Source organism: Notolabrus celidotus, chromosome 8 (assembly GCF_009762535.1).
Source record: "Notolabrus celidotus isolate fNotCel1 chromosome 8, fNotCel1.pri, whole genome shotgun sequence".
NCBI lineage: Eukaryota > Metazoa > Chordata > Actinopteri > Labriformes > Labridae > Notolabrus > Notolabrus celidotus.
This window is the reverse complement of record NC_048279.1, coordinates 9,687,466-9,703,566: the sequence shown is the minus strand read 5'-3', so window position 1 is coordinate 9,703,566 and position 16,101 is coordinate 9,687,466. Positions and strand designations below refer to the sequence as shown.

General features: G+C 41.5%; 2 protein-coding genes across 4 annotated transcripts; one reads left to right on the top strand and one right to left on the bottom strand.

Annotated features, from left to right (window-relative positions):
- Window positions 1–510: 510 nt before the first annotated feature.
- smim19 (small integral membrane protein 19) lies at window positions 511–4,620 on the bottom strand. 2 transcript variants are annotated; one of them, XR_004632147.1, is made up of 4 exons: window positions 4,299–4,617; window positions 2,617–2,741; window positions 1,218–1,339; window positions 511–1,101 (listed from the first exon to the last, which is right to left on the bottom strand). XR_004632147.1 is itself a non-coding variant. In XM_034690186.1 (3 exons), exons 1-3 carry the CDS (start codon window positions 4,430–4,432, stop codon window positions 1,284–1,286), a joined length of 315 nt encoding a protein of 104 aa, XP_034546077.1. In that variant the 5' UTR covers window positions 4,433–4,620; the 3' UTR covers window positions 511–1,283. The 2 variants fall into 2 exon arrangements, 1 of the variants encoding a protein (XP_034546077.1); XM_034690186.1 differs by having other exon boundaries at window positions 511–1,339; window positions 4,299–4,620.
- A 922-nt stretch (window positions 4,621–5,542) lies between these two features.
- Window positions 5,543–16,101, top strand: hars (histidyl-tRNA synthetase). 2 transcript variants are annotated; one of them, XM_034690165.1, is made up of 14 exons: window positions 5,543–5,772; window positions 7,188–7,558; window positions 7,685–7,774; window positions 9,733–9,852; window positions 9,941–10,036; window positions 10,240–10,365; window positions 10,472–10,579; window positions 11,326–11,424; window positions 11,805–11,898; window positions 12,238–12,365; window positions 12,511–12,783; window positions 12,865–12,981; window positions 13,414–13,560; window positions 15,282–16,101. In XM_034690165.1, the coding sequence occupies exons 2-14, from the start codon at window positions 7,424–7,426 to the stop codon at window positions 15,339–15,341; spliced, it is 1,593 nt and encodes a 530-aa protein (XP_034546056.1). In that variant the 5' UTR covers window positions 5,543–5,772; window positions 7,188–7,423; the 3' UTR covers window positions 15,342–16,101. The 2 variants fall into 2 exon arrangements, with proteins under 2 accessions (XP_034546056.1, XP_034546057.1); XM_034690166.1 differs by lacking the exon at window positions 7,188–7,558 and having other exon boundaries at window positions 5,545–5,772.

Here is a 16,101-nt window from a genome sequence, read left to right as displayed (position 1 = left end):
TAGTTAGTTCTTATCCTGATGATTTGTTGTGCAAGTGCTTGTGAGCATAGCACAAACATGGAAATAGCAGGATGCATTAAGTCACAGACTTCAATAGTAAACGGACAAAAACTAGCTTATCAAGCACCAGCGTTCTACATCCACATATCACATAAATACTAGTAGTCTACACCCAACTCTCAGTCTCAACCATTTTCTGCATGTGTGCCTCACACTTCCTGTCTCTCTTCATATGTCCAAATACATAGAAATAACAATACACACACAACACAGAATACCGAACAGGAAGCTGACACCATGCTAGCAGCTCTACGGATCCATGCTGCTACATAGTGAAGTTTTGAGCTGAATGCGAACACGCCAATGTTCAGCAGGTGTAACATTTATTGTGTCCACTTTCTTAGCGAGGCTGGTCTGCATGCAAGCATTTTCTCATGTAATTAGCACCAATCAGAAAGTGGTGCTGAGGTCAATGTTTTTTATATAAGTGGTCACAAACAGGAGTAGTCTTTTTTTGATCATTGAAAACCTTTTAATGTGTATATCAAAATTGACAGCCATCCATTCAATACTCAAGACAATCCGCTGAAAGCTACAAATGTGAAACTACAAAGCTCAATGCAACATGAGGAGAAGATAAATTATTGTTTCTTTTTGTTGAACTGAACCATCAAATGTTTCTGACCTTTCTCCATGATGCACAAGATTAAAATAAAAGTCCAGACAAAGATCATAAAGCTTTACTCAGGTCTAGTAATCACACCAGTTACTCAAGGCTTTTACACTCACATCAGAGAACTTACCCCCCCCCCCCCCCCCACCAAAGGTCACATAAAAATAACACGTAAAAAGAAAAAGGGTTACAACAAAGTCCTGTGTTGAATTTGAAGGATCTCGTTCTATGTGCAAGTCGTTCTTCAGTTTCTTAATCTTACATAACACTGAGAGCACCTCAGTGACATTAGTGACAGACTTCTATTCCTCTGTCTGAGACACAGTCACAGCTAGCGGCCGCACAGCCGACCTGAAAGATGCCACACTCCCCTACGCTCTTTGCTGCTCCATTGGTCTTTATGGGGATTGGGATTGGTCCAGTTGTACCTACCACATGCATAAAGGACAAAAACCAAACAGAAGGTGGATGAAGACTTTTCATTTGAGGAGCCAAACGCACACACACATGTGCAGGATGAGAGTGATCACAATAGCTGTCCTACCCTCTTTATGAACAGAGGGCCTGAGGGGGCTCGGGGACTCTCAGGGATGAGGTCCTCTACTCGCTCTCATTCCATGGAGAGCTGAACACTCTCCGTCTGTCCTTGTTGATCAAATTTCCGTGCTAAAACACAAAGCAGACAACAGGAAGGCGGTCATTCATCACAAAATAACCAGAAACACGACTCCTGTCACGATCAATGTTTAAAATAATTGGGCAGTCATGAGACGTTAACCTGATGTTCAATCACAACATTAAGACATTTTGCAGCATTAGTTAGGGCTGGGCAATATTTTGATAACGATAATTATGGTGATATATTTTTTCTCAATATAAATATAAAAAATGTTCTATATATTTAAACCTGTAATTACACCCCCCAACCACTGGAAAGGGAAGGGTGCTCTTTGCTACTCCATTGGTCTGTATGGGGATTTAAGATGCTGAGCCCTATCCACCACGGAGACACCGACAATGAGCATCAGAACAGCACTACAAAGTTATAGAGGAAGGTGGCCTGGAACACAACACTGAGATCGAGGTGTTGACTTGTCCCGGACATCCCCCAGTTCTCAATCCAACTGAGCATTTATTGGATATTTTGGGTTTCCAAGTCCGATTCATGGAGGCTCTTTCTCTCAATTTACAGGACTGACAGATCCTGCTGCCAGATGCCACAGCACACCTTCAGAGGTCTGGTGGAGTCCAAGTTTTGTCAGACCAGAGAGCTTTCTGTTTTAATGCCCCTAAACTGTGGAACTGTTGACCTCTGGACATGAAAATGGCGAGCTCTTTGGGTGTTATCTTATTTATTATTTACTTCTTATTGAAGATTTTTTTTTAATTGAATTTAGTTGCATTTTCCCCCCACCCTTTGTATTTTATTGATTTTGGTGTATTGACTTTATCTTATAAGTATTTTCTAAGATTACCATCTTCTTTCATGTTTTACTTTTTTTTATTGTTTTACACATTTCTCTTATTCCCTGCTCTCTGTGCTTCTGTGAAGCACTTTGGGCTGCACGTTTGTTTGTTTGAAAGGTGCTGTATAAACAAAGTTGAGTTGAGGTCAGAGTGGTTTGACCCTGACCTGATGGGAAGAAGACGTCCATGATATTCTGCAGGTGGTCATAATGTTAGGACTGATTGGTGTGCATTGTAACCCAAATCATGACCACTCATAATTGAGGAAGTGCCAAGCAAATAATACCACAACTGACACATGCCTCCTGCCGTTGTATTTGGCAGTAGGCATGTGTCAGTTGTATTTCTATAACTTGAGAGAGAGAAACCAGGACCCTGGTGACAACAACACTTTAGCCCAAACTGTCTTAGTTGATCAATTTCTCAATCTGTCTCTGTTTTCACTCATTCTCTGTATCTTTTACACTGATGCTCACCCAGAGAGTACATTTCCAGCTGCTGCCTCAGGCGGACCTTCTGCAGGCTGTCGTAGAAGTTGGGCTCCGGGCTGATCCCAGCAGTGGGCGGCAGAGAGAATATGCGCATGATCTTCCTCTTGTTTCTGTAGCATGAATGAGGAGAGGTGTACAGAGAAGCAGTGAGTATGCATCATCAAAAGGAACTCCTTAAAGAGCAACATTCATCCCTTTCTTATTTACACTAACAGTTAAATACGATTTGAAGAATAAGACTAATGACGAAGACACAGGAGAACCGTTTATCTACGGCAGCCCTAAAAGGACATGATTAATTACATTTTATTTTCTCTGTTTTCTCGGGATAACAAGTTCATTTTACTTGTTTTCTAAAGATAGCAACTCACTTTTCTCGTTATCTCAAGAGAACAAGCTTAGTTTTCTCAAGATACTGAGAAAAGCATATTTATACATCGATCAATCAATCTTCATATTTGTAAAACGCCAAATCACAAAAAACGTTATCTCAAGATGCTTTTAAAAACATAGCAGGTCTAGACCGTACTTTATGTTAAATTATTAACAGAGACCCAACATCAAGACAGGATAATACTCTTCTCTTAGTCTTAATCCACCATGGGCATTGCACCTCGCAGTACTTAGCAAGTTACAGAGGGAAAACTTCCTTTAACAGACAGAAACCTCGAGCAGAACCAGACTCATGCTAGACAGCCATCTGCCTCGATGAGATAGATGAACCCATTAACACGAGAAAAATAAATTGAGATCTCGAGATAAGAAGCTTTTTGTTTTCTCGAGATAACGCCAAAATTGACTCGAGAAAACAGAGACAATAAAATGTATTTAATCATGTCCTTTTAGGGCTTCAATATTTATCTATTTGAGTTGATACAATAATAACATGGGGTACGATACTTTCCATTAATTGACAGACACTCTATTTCATAATACTCAGAGGGGGACATGGAGGTTGAAGTCAGGGGCATCACAAGGAATTCTGGGCCCCCTGAAAAGATATCTCAGTGGTCCCCATCACCACAGCCAACCCTACAAAATTATTATGAACACATCTGCATTACCCAATGACCCATTAAAAGACATAAATAACTGTAACTTGGTTTTGCAGCCCTGAAAATTGTAAATAAATAATCACAAGAGTGAATGTAATATTTCCTCGGGAAGATCTAATATTTATTTTTCAGACACATAAAACACATTTTAACATTAACATCACATCACTGCTGTCAGTTTGGAGTAGAAAATTGATGACCACTACAACAAGGGGGCATTATTTGGTGTAATGTAACCTCATGAAGTCAAATAAAACTCTAAAAACCTACAGTTTACTTTCAATCAGATTCAGCCACACTTGATGCTCTGAAAATATGACAATTCATCACTTTAAGCGTGAGACGCGCGTCTCACGGAGACATTCCAAATGTGTGTTTATTTATTCTAACAGTTTCAGTTATCTTATTTTAGTTATAACACTACAGAAGAAAAGCGTGGTAGAAAACACATTTTATTTCAGGCCCATTAAGGACCCCCTCCCTACTTCGGCCCTAGGTAGTCAGTCCCACCCCCTACCCCCCCACCCCCACTACGACGCCCCTGGTTGAAGTTACTTGTTGAAACAAATTACCCTTCTTGTCTATTGGAGCTAAAGGAAAGGTCGTGCTTACTTTCTGGCGTACATGAGCAGGCCAAAGCTGACCAGGATCACCAGCAGGTAGACATTGGTGGCCTCGTTCCAGGCTTCGTGCACCGAGTAGTCGATAGACTCGGGCTCGTTCCCCAAAACCCCGTGAGCACCCATCAAGATCTCACTGCGACAATGAGTCAAACTCTGTGGGAGAAATGAGAATGCAAAGAGAAATCCCAAATGTCTCCGCTTTAGAATCTGGGCTAATGTTTTCTCTTTAACTGGACGAAAACATCGCAACTACGTCACTTCCAGTTAGTGCAGCAGTGCTGCTGACGTCCCTTCGGCGCATTACCTCCACCATGTGGAACGGAGTGGAGCGGTCTGACGATCAATGAGATCAATGAAAGAAAGAGGCAAAAACGAAAGAGCGAGAAAAACAATTTATTAAACAGCGTTGCGAGTGTGTCCATTGTTTACCCTCAAAATGTTTTTATTGGATTTTTTTTTTATCTTTTATTTTGAGTCCGGTAGTCAGATTTAGATTCCCTTTTTTATACTGGTTAAAATTATCTTTATGTCCCGATGGCAATCAATACGTGTGTTCTTTTTTTTTTTTTTTTTTATATTTTATTTGTAACTTTTGTAATGTAACAAGACAAAACAAATACAATCAAACCGGGGCTCAGACATGTGAAATGAAATAAAATAAAATTGGTAATATGAAAAATAAAAAACAGACAAATAAATGAATAGAAAACACGTGAAGAAAATGTTAATTGAGAAATGAATTTGAATAACAAAACAAACGAAGATAAGTAATACAATAAATAGAAATGCATATATACACATAAACACACATATGCACACATGCATACGTATGCATACACATACATACACACATAATGTAGAGAGAAAGCAGAGAGAAAACAAACAAAACATGTAAAAGCCCATACAAAGCTGCCAATTAAAATGTAAAGTTCCTGCGGTCGAAATACCCCTTTAGTTACCACTTGAAGCCTTTGATGCACACAACTTCTCGACTTTACGAGTCCAACTTGAAGGCAGCATCAGTCCTCCAGCTCTTCACTTCGATTTGGGGGGGGAAGTTATGCCGTCCGTCTTTTATTAGTCATGTCACATGGTAGCATTTACAGCCATTAATAATAACTAAATATAAATAAACAATCATCTTACCAGTCGTCTCTTCTGCGTTTGTGTGTGGCATAATAAACTTTAACAAACACACTAGGTGGCGGTAATGCGCCTGAAAGCTGAGTGCCACCCACCCAACATGGAAAGAAGAAGAAGACCAAGCAGGGTTACGTGTTTCCGCATCCTCTCAGCACCACCACAGCAAAATCTTTGACAGCTGCTGGGTCTGTGGAGGTGTGGGTACAGGTGAAACTAGATTTACTGACATCATGGAGGACAAGGCACAGATACAAGAAGCGATTAAAAGCCAAGGAGAAGTCGTTCGGAAGCTAAAGACAGAAAAGGCGAGCAAAGATCAGGTCAGTACTCTGATTTAACCCTCTTCATTAAAGCTAGCTTATACATGCGGTGATCAGCATGTCTTTATCTCGCCCGGTATGATTCAAACAAGGGACATTTCATTCATTCTTCCTGTATGTATATATAGAAATCCCCACATAAAGCCACTTTTAACTTTCTGTCATCTGTTATTATGATAACCACAGCTGACTACTGTCTTCATACCGCATCCCACATGTCTAATTTTACGTTTTCAGGCACCTATTAAATTAGCTGTTATTTTTAAATGTATGACTTATTCACTTTTTAAACAGATGCCGATTTTTCTAGAGTGAGTTAACATTTTATTTAAAACTCTGCATTCAACTATAAACACCTTTAATTTTTATTAATAACCAATTCATATTTATTTAAACGATGTTTGGCCTAGGTCTAAAAATGTCCCAGCAGATACCCCCACGCCTTTGTCTTGTTACCACAATAACTTAATGATACTAGTTTCTTGTAAGTTAGAAACGCAGAAAGGACTGCTTCACGAACAGTGGTGTTATTTTAGCCGAACAGGCAAGCTAACTGCTAACTTGGCGTCAGTCAAGTCAAATGGAGCGGCTAGGTGTTGCGGATTAAACAGTGACCCTGTTATATGACGATTTTTCTCCGAATGTGTCAGTGGTTGTCGTAGTTAAAATTGCTGTTTCAACATATAGATGGTATCTTGCTCATTTCGTGTCAAGTTAAAGGAATGGGGACTTTAAAGGCGACCAGATTAAATAACTTAACAAAACCTAACGAAGGAAACAAGACATGATGCGATAGGTTAAAAGTCGTCAGCGAACAGGGTCACGCGTTTCACCGTAACACCGGTCTGCTTACCGCTCTGCAACCCTAATTGAAGCTAGCATCTTAAAGCTAACATAGTTATACACAATTTGATGTCCTTTGATCATTTCCGAGGCCAATGTCATTCGCAAACCAGCATTATAGACATTTCGGTCATGACATGTCTCAACATTGACTTTTCAGATGTCAAACCAAAGCCTGTTATTGTAGCTGATGCAATAACTTGTCCAATGAACACAGGGAAGTGTTACAGACATTCAGCAAACCCTTTTAACAGTGAATAAGAGCATGGTGCTGATCAGACTTATTGGGTAGTCATTCTATGCAACTTTGAATGCCACTTAAATCTATAACTAATGCGGTTTTTCTGGACTGACAGTCTTGTATGTGAGTGGCTCTTAAAATGCCAGAGACCCGAAATATAGACATGATATAAGGAGCAGTGAAGGACCGTCTCTCTCTGTGTGTGTGTGCGTCTGTGTGTGTGGATGTGTGCTGTGCTGCTTTGATTGACTTGCTACATCTCGTGTTCTATCCTCCACGCTGTGATGATGATGATGATGATGATGGTGCCTCATGCCCCGCCTTCCCCTAGTGCTAGGGTTGCTTACCACTTTTCTCCTGTTCTTCCTGCCGGACCCTGGATGACCCTGGCCTGCCTTCTTCATCACCATCATCTACCTTGACACTCATCAATGGACTCACTACCTTGCTGTCTTTCTAACCACTGTTCTGACCTGCACTGGAAAATACCTCTGGACATTGCTTTACCCATGATGCACTCCTGAACTTCTGCCCGTCCACTTTTTGCCTGTATATTTTTTTACCCTCATGTTGTTGTATCCCCGGTGCTGCTGGACAAACATGCTGGGCATGTTTTGTGTTCGTGCTTTTGGATTGGCGGGCTGTCGGACTGCAACTTGTGCCCGATCTTTACACACTCTCCCTGGGATCACTGTGGCTCAGGTAGGCCTCTGGTGCTGTGTGAATGTGTGTGGTTGCCTGTAGTACTTCATGTTTTACTTGCAGATGTTGAACAATGCAGTTTCACAATTACAGTAAATATTCACACAGCTCTTGTTTTTGTTTCAGATCGATGAAGAAGTTGCCAAACTGCTCGAGTTGAAGGCTAAGTTAGGAGGAGATGAAGTCAAACATCAGTTTGTCCTCAAGACGGCAAAGGTGAGACCAAAGTGCAAAACTCAAACTTTTACTTTGCACACTGAACCTTTAGAAAATAGAAAAATAAAGGAATACTTCGTCTGTAGGGGACGTCATATCAGGAGAAGAAAACATAATGTGTTATTCCTCAAATAAAACTTAGCAAAACAGTTTGAGAGTGCATGAGAGAGGGATGATTAGACCCACAGTTTAAGACATTACAACGACACTAGAGCCTCCTTCATACATACACTCCTGAGATCTCCTGATATTTTGCATTCTCACGAGGGGAGGGTGTCACTGGGTGACTCACAAAACTGTACCCAAAATGTGATACGCAATACAGAGCCCTGAATACTCATAATATCAGGATACAGTGACACTGAGATGATTGCAATATTGAAAGACAATCACATGATGATACTTAAATATTTCTACCTACATTAAAAATACTAAAGGGCCCTAAAAGGCAAAGTGCAGGATCAATGTATATCCCTTTATAGTGGTTAGGTGTCACTGAGATGAAACAATTAATTATTTTCAGTCTGTGAATTAAATGAACAGAACAACAGTAAAAATTAGTGGAAGAACACGTGTCCTTAAAAAGCCTTGTTGTCAATAACATAGGCAGTAATTGTCATGAAGGACTACTTTGCACATGACCTTCCTCTCATCTTCTTTTCACCGCTGCCTGACAATATCCCGCTGTTGACTTCTTCTTCTTCAACCCATGAACAACAGCACCAACGTGAAGAGTCATTCACTAGTAGTGACACAGTGAGCAGGGAAATCTGTTTGGAGCTCTGCATTTTTCCATATAAAACTGAGCACACTCAGTTTTTAGGTGAGGGGGAAATTATTAAATTCCATATAAACCACTTTTTAAATCATAAGTGGATGCTAAAGAAGCAGTTTCGCTATTAGCTTGGCTGTTGTTTACTTCCACTTTGCAGTACGTACTGCATACTGCATGTGTAGGTAGTATGTAGCAAGAGTCTTGGAGGCTCAAGGTATATATATATATATATATATATATATATATATATATATATATATATATATATATATATATATATACACCTTGAGCCTCCAAGACTCTTGCTACATACTACCTACACAATCACATGATGATATATATATATATATACATTATAATATTGACAATCATCAGCGTACTGATAAAGGTATCGCACAACCAGATGATGCAAAGGACCACAAAATGTTACTGTATTGATATTTAGACCCTCCCCTGTTGTCCACACATGCCCCCTCACAGCATGGAGTTCCACCTGTCAGACAGGGAGGGGTCTCAGAAGTAGAGTCAGACACTTAATGACTGATTTTCCTTCATCAGGTGAAATCTGACCTGCTGGTGGGAGCTTTTTTCCTTTTCTTTTTTTACAGTTAAATCAAGGATAAGACTTCCACATGTTCAAAATCAGATCATTAAATAAAAACAGTTTATTTTCATCACCCTCCCTGCTTCACTGAGCTTCCGTCGTTCATAGGGACGAGAAAGTGTTACACAACTGCAGGTCAAGTGTCTACATGTAGGTGTACAACTTGGAATGAGAAATTCATTCTTATAAAAACAAAGGGTTGAAGAGCAGAGCCTTTGTTTTGGTTTCAATGTGAGCCTGTGCTTCAGTTTCTTTAGTGCCTTAAATCTGGCTGGATAAAAAAAGTCTGATTGTGTGAAACTAAAGGGAGACATGATCCTGATGATCCTGCTCTTAACTTGTTCCCTCATTCAACATCTCCCTGATGAGTTTATGCTCTAGTTTGTAATCTTCCTCAGTACAGCTTGATGTTCACTTTGTAAACTATGGCCCCATGAAGAGTCAACAGCAGGTGAAGCTTTGAGGTGCTGCTACCTGTCATTGACAAGTCTAACGTGTCTCTTGTCAAAACAAGGTCACCTCTGTCTGATTTTTTTGTTGAGTTGAATCCACAGTCAGACTGAAACCCTTTTCTTTCAGGGGACAAGGGACTACAACCCCAAGCAGATGGCCATCAGAGAGAAAGTCTTCAGCACCATCATTAGCTGCTTCAAACGCCACGGAGCCGAGACCATCGACACGCCTGTTTTTGAACTGAAGGTAGATGATCACACAAACTTAACTGTAGTTTGAGTTTAATAATCTCACATTAAATATGGAGGGTTGTTAAACTTCTGTTGTTTTCTAGGAAACATTAACGGGGAAGTACGGAGAGGACTCCAAGCTCATCTATGACCTGAAAGATCAAGGAGGAGAGCTGCTGTCCCTCAGATATGACCTCACTGTATCCTTTTGATCACATGAGCAGCAAAGGACCTGTGTTCAGCTTTTACTAGCTGCTCTCAGAGCTTTGAACATGTAAGGGATAGTGTATAGTGAGCATGTGAGAATGAGGATTAGAATCCTGACAGGGTGAGTTAGTTTTTTATACATACAGTAAGACATGCAACCACACAGGGTTTTTGTCCTTGACCTGCTGTCCTTTAGGTGCCCTTTGCTCGCTACCTGGCGATGAACAAGATAACCAACATCAAACGCTACCACATCGCTAAAGTATACCGCCGTGATAACCCGGCCATGACTCGCGGACGCTACAGAGAGTTTTACCAATGCGTGAGTCCTCTTAAAACAGACTTCTGTGACTCCTCAGACCCTTTCCGACTTCTGGAAACTTTCCTGGTTTGTGTTTGCTTCTAAAATAAGTAAATGTGTGTTTCAGGACTTTGACATTGCAGGGCAGTATGACGCCATGATTCCAGACGCTGAGTGTCTGAAGATCGTCCACGAAATCCTGAGCGAGCTGGACCTCGGAGACTTCCGTATCAAGGTTTGTCACTTTCATTCACTGACAGTGCTGCTCCCCTTTAGTAGTCAACTAAACACAGAGTTGTCATTAACAGCTAGTTTGCATTTTACATGGAGGCCCATTTATACCAGTAAGAGGAAAACTTAGCTTAGCCTCGATGATGCAACTAAACCCAGTCGTGTCAAGCCTTAATAAAAGGGTCAAAACAATAAGAGAAGTCATAATAACTAGATCAAAAATGTCAATATTATGAGACAAAAGGTTAAAATAGTGAAATTAGAATGTTTTATCCCACAGTAAAACCCCAAATTTCCCAAATTTTCCCTTGATTTTAACATTTTCATTTCATATTTTCTCTTGTTTTAAATCATACCTCCGAAGTTTTTGTAAATATTATAATTATTTTTACTACTACTTTGACTTTTTATCTTAATTTCAACTTTTGTTCTCATATCTCTAAACTTTTTGAACAAGAATTTTTTTTATCTTTTTACTTTGATAGTTTAATCTCATAATTTTGATGTATCTCATTTATTGAGACTTGAATCCCAGAATTTCAACTTTTTTTAAATTGAATTGATTTTTAATTACAATGTTACTTTTTCCTCATAAATGTAACTCCCCTTCTTTTCACACAAGTATTGCATACTTTCGAGCTTTTATCTCATAATTTTGACTGCTTTATATTTCAATGAATGGCTTTTTACAGTTTTCATCTTGTAATGTTTCTCTTTCATCATCTCTGTAACCTCGTCCTTTGTTTCCAGGTCAACGACAGACGCATCCTTGATGGGATGTTCGCTGTGTGCGGTGTCCCAGATGACAAGTTCCGCACTATCTGTTCAACAGTGGACAAACTGGACAAGGTACGGACGCTCCCTGCTGAGCATGCTCATGTGTAACTTCTGCTCACTCACAGAAGGTGTTGATAGATGTTCTGCAAAGTCAACTGTTGATACAAACACCGGGGCATAGCTTGATCAAACTAATCTGATGGGATTAAATATTAAAATGGATGTTGGTGAAAAAAATGGACGACAAATGGTAAACTTGGTTAGCAAATTTGTCCAAATAGCCTGAACATCAAACACAAAATATACAAACAAAAGCAGCTGTGTGAGGATGTTGCAGTTTGTGTGGATGTTGGCGCCCCCTGTGGACAAAGTAGTGTGTCTAGTCATGTAGATCTTTGTAAGCATTTAAAACGCCATACTTCTGCTGATGTCCTCCTGCCGTCTCTCTGTAGATGCCCTGGGAGGAAGTGAAGAAGGAGATGGTGAATGAGAAGGGCCTGTCGGAGGAAGCCGCCGACCAGATCGGGGAGTACGTCAGTATGCAGGGTGAGACTTTTACCCTAAATCTGCACAAGATGTGACGCACACAAAGAGCAACAACATGAGAGCAGCTGTACTGACTGCAGGCAGAAAAAAATGTCAATATGATCACATTTACTCGAGATATGTCTCAGCCTCTGGTATATTACAAAGCATACAGGTTTCTAAAGCTACCACACAGATTGTGAAGTGGTCATCTTGTATGCTAATTTCAATTTTAATGGCTAGTTGGCATGTGTGCAGGGACACAAACAGCTAATAGGGATGATATGTGAGATCTACAAACTCCACACCACACTGTGTGTGCGTTCTACATGTGTTAACCAGTGTGTGTTTATTCTTCAGGAGGGAGGGACTTAGCGGAGCGCCTCCTTCAAGACCAGAAGATGTCTCAGAGTAAACAGGCCTGTGCTGGTCTGTCCGACATAAAGCTGCTCTTCAGCTACCTGGAGCTCTTCCAGGTCACTGACAAGGTGAGACATGAGGTTACTCACCTGTTGTTCACGTCACACTTTACCTTCTGTTTCTCTCCCCTCGCATCACTGTGTTTCTCAAACAATCTCTCTCTTGTTCCTTGGTTCCCTTTCCTCTGCTGCTCCTCTTCTCTCCCTCCATCAGGTGGTGTTTGATCTCAGTCTGGCCCGGGGTCTGGACTATTACACAGGAATCATTTACGAGGCGGTGCTGACTCAGGCAGGCGTGGCCCAGGTGTGCTCTGAAGCACAGAACGGTGCCCCCTCAGAGGAGAGCGTCAGCGTGGGGAGCGTGGCCGGCGGGGGGCGATACGACGGCCTGGTGGGCATGTTCGACCCCAAGGGAAGGAAAGTGCCGTGTGTGGGCGTCAGCATCGGCATCGAGAGGGTCTTCTCCATCATGGAGCAGAAGGCGGAGGTGACGTGTGGACTGATAGGAGATGATTGATGATAATACAGGTGTGTAGATGTGTGTGCCTTAACAGGTTGTGTTGTTCAGGCCTCAGCAGAGAAGGTTCGTACCACAGAGGTTCAGGTCATGGTAGTGTCTGCGCAGAAGAACCTGCTGGAGGAGAGACTCAAACTCATCTCTGAGCTCTGGAACGCTGGCATCAAGGTGTGTGTGTGTGTGTCCCATTTTTTAATTTTTTATTATTAGACAGCAGGTGGAGCAACACTGACCCTATATGTAGTGGCCATTTGTCCAAAAACTATGTATAAGGTTTGAATCTAACACAATCAAAGGGGTTACTGATGCACCACCATAAGTCCATGCAGGAGGTCTGAGAGAGGATTTATTTTCCCAAACAAGCAAGCAATAGAATAAAGACAATCAAGGCTCCTGCTGCCTCACTTGCACTACAAAGGCTCATCCAGGTGCATGCTGGTCCTCTTTCAGCCTACCTATGCAACCTCAGGTGTTGGTGGGATCACCCAATTACCATTAATAACTGTTGTGTTGTGATATGTAGTGTTCTGGTATGTATTTTGTAAAATGTATAAAGTTAATTGTTACTTAAACCACTCTGCGTTTCGTGTGTGTGTTCAGGCAGAAGTGATGTACAAGAAAAACCCCAAACTGCTGAGTCAGCTGCAGCACTGTGAGGAGTCGGGAATCCCTCTGGTGGCCATACTGGGAGAACAGGAGCTGAAGGATGGAGTGGTCAAACTGCGGGTGGTGGCTACCCGAGAGGAGGTATGACACTTATAGAACACACACACACACACACACACACACACACACACACACACACACACACACACACACACACACACACACACTCACACTCACACTCACACTCACTCACACACTCACACACTCACACACGTACACACGTCATCAGTCAGTTCTAATGGTGTTGGAGGTTAATCTGCATCACCAGCCCTGTGTGATCCAACTAAACGAAACTCTCCATCTTCTTCTGCACGCCATAATTAGAGTGCGCTGCAGGTGTCGACAGGTGCTGCAGTCTCATCTGTGTGTGTGTGTGTGTGCCTGCAACATTAATGAGCAACTAGGCAGGTGCAAATACTCTGTCAAAGTCATTCTCCCTTGATTGGTTGCCTGGGTATCCATGACGACAGTTGCGTAGTGTGCTTGTTCATGTCATGTGACATAGACACAGACTTTGAAGCACAGCAGTCAGGTGTCTGACATCCCCTCAGCGCAGCCCCTCACCTGAACACACAGACAGACTTTTATTTTGAAATACTGATGGAAACACCAGAGTTCAGATTTTCTATCAAGTAACAAAAAAGTGTTATCATGACGCGTTTCAGGTCACATGTGGCTATTAGGCAGAATCAGCACCACGGTAGTTGGTGCTAATGCTAGACGCAGCTACTGCTGCATCGCAATTCTTAAATACATCTAATGGCCAAATTCCATCCGATCCGTGTCCGTCTCTGATCCGGGATTTGATAGGTTTCTATTCTAGTCAATGTGTTAACTTCCACTGGACCCGCTCTGTTGCGTTTTGGCTGCGTCTCTTATCCGGCAGGTCTGAGTCCTCCGGTTCAGATACGTAAGACTTCTATTTTTGCTGGATGCCGGAGCACGACTTATCAATCTCAACACAGCAGATCGAGCGGGACAGGAAGTCATGCACCACAACAAAATGAAACATCCCGTTCTTTTTCAGAATAAAACACTGTTATCACCAGATCGTTTTTCACTTAACTACAACAACAAACTCTCATACATAATGAGACAAACCAGGCCTGGAGTCAACAGGTCAGGGATTTTCAGAGGCCAATAAAGACAACATGGACGAGGAGGAGGATACTCATTAATGCAGTAATTACCGTGGATCAAGTGGAAGTCCCGGCACAGTTGTGATGACGACTTTCAGGCCACTAATAAGATTTCTTGTGTTAAGACTGGAGGACTTTTTCTCCTCTGAATACTTTTTTTGAAAGCTGCATCCTCCTGAAAACAGTGAAAAACATCCACACAGGTGACGTCATGTTTACTCTTGTCAGGTCGCTTTGTTGCTCTTGCCCTTCTCTGTATGTAAGGGTTGATTGCTCACTGCTACTATGTCTGAATGTGTAGGCTCGTTTATAAGTCAATAAAAGCAACCTTTATCTGTAGTTATGGTCAGATACAATTTTAATATCCGAATCAAAAATAGTTATTTTTCCCAACACCGATGTGAAGCAGTGATTAAAGCAAACTAACTCGGTTGGCTGATTGGTTTTCTGATGATCAGCAGCTTTTTGATTAAAGTGCATTCAGAAAAAACACAGAGGAAGACCGGTCCTCTTCTACAAGACAGAGTACTCCCCTGTTACAATTAATGTTGGTGAGATAGAAAACCAAAAAAGAAGAAATGATACTCATTCTGCAAACATAAGTGTGGGTCCAACAGTTCAGACTAACCCCGGTGGACATTTTTCTTCTTCTTTTCTGCACAGGCTGATATATCCAGAGCAGACCTCATAGATGAGATCAGGAGGAGGACCACTGAGGCCTAGTTGACCCTCCCCTCGCCACATCACCTGCTCGCCTCACACACACATACATGCATACACACACATACACACCTGCAGAACCCCAAACAGACATTCTTGTCCAGTCTTCAGTAGAGCATGTTGGACATCATGTAGCCCTGAAAACACACGTCTGTCTTTGTTGTCCTCGTAGCAGCTGCACAGACTGGTGTTGTATGGAGTGTGTGGTGCTCGCATTGCACTAACGAAGGCTGTTACGAGGGCAGTGAAGCTAACTGAAAGTGAGTTCAACAGGATGTGCTTCTTCAAAGGGAACACTGTAATCAGAAAACCTCACAGGAAACATGGTGTTTAGGTTAAGACAAAAATGATCTTAATTAAAACATCTTCTGGTTCAAGTTTTGTTTGTTTATCCAAAAAGTGATGAGAACATATTTAAAGCGACAGCCTGTGTGACAGGATGTAAGGCCCCACCCTGGATAAACTACTGTGTCTTAAGGAGTCCACAGCTGCTTTCTGGTGTGCTCTCGTGAGACTATAGTGTTAGCCAAACTGTCAAAGTGCAATAAGTGAAGAAGAACATCAGTTTTGTCTCAGCCAGATTAAAAAAAAAGCCTTTTTTGTTGCAGTGCTCCCTCAGGAATTATTATTCTGTGCAGGATAAAACATGAGTCAGATTATATTCTGCAGTTTAACTACATAAAAAGTCTTGTTTTAATCTGTATCAAACATGCCTGTACTCTCAAGTGTCTCAAATAAAAGCATTCGACTCCACACTGAAAAA

Coding starts and splice junctions, on each gene's coding strand:
- hars (XM_034690165.1), top strand. CDS start 7,424: ATGTTGTTGTATCCCCGGTGCTGCTGGACAAACATGCTGGGCATGTTT. Junction 11,425..11,804: donor CAGTGGACAAACTGGACAAG/GTACGGACGCTC, acceptor GTCTCTCTGTAG/ATGCCCTGGGAGGAAGTGAA. Junction 12,366..12,510: donor TCTTCCAGGTCACTGACAAG/GTGAGACATGAG, acceptor TCCCTCCATCAG/GTGGTGTTTGATCTCAGTCT.
- smim19 (XM_034690186.1), bottom strand. CDS start 4,432: ATGGGTGCTCACGGGGTTTTGGGGAACGAGCCCGAGTCTATCGACTAC. Junction 2,742..4,298: donor CTGCTCATGTACGCCAGAAA/GTAAGCACGACC, acceptor TTCATGCTACAG/AAACAAGAGGAAGATCATGC. Junction 1,340..2,616: donor GCTGGAAATGTACTCTCTGG/GTGAGCATCAGT, acceptor TTTGTGTTTTAG/CACGGAAATTTGATCAACAA.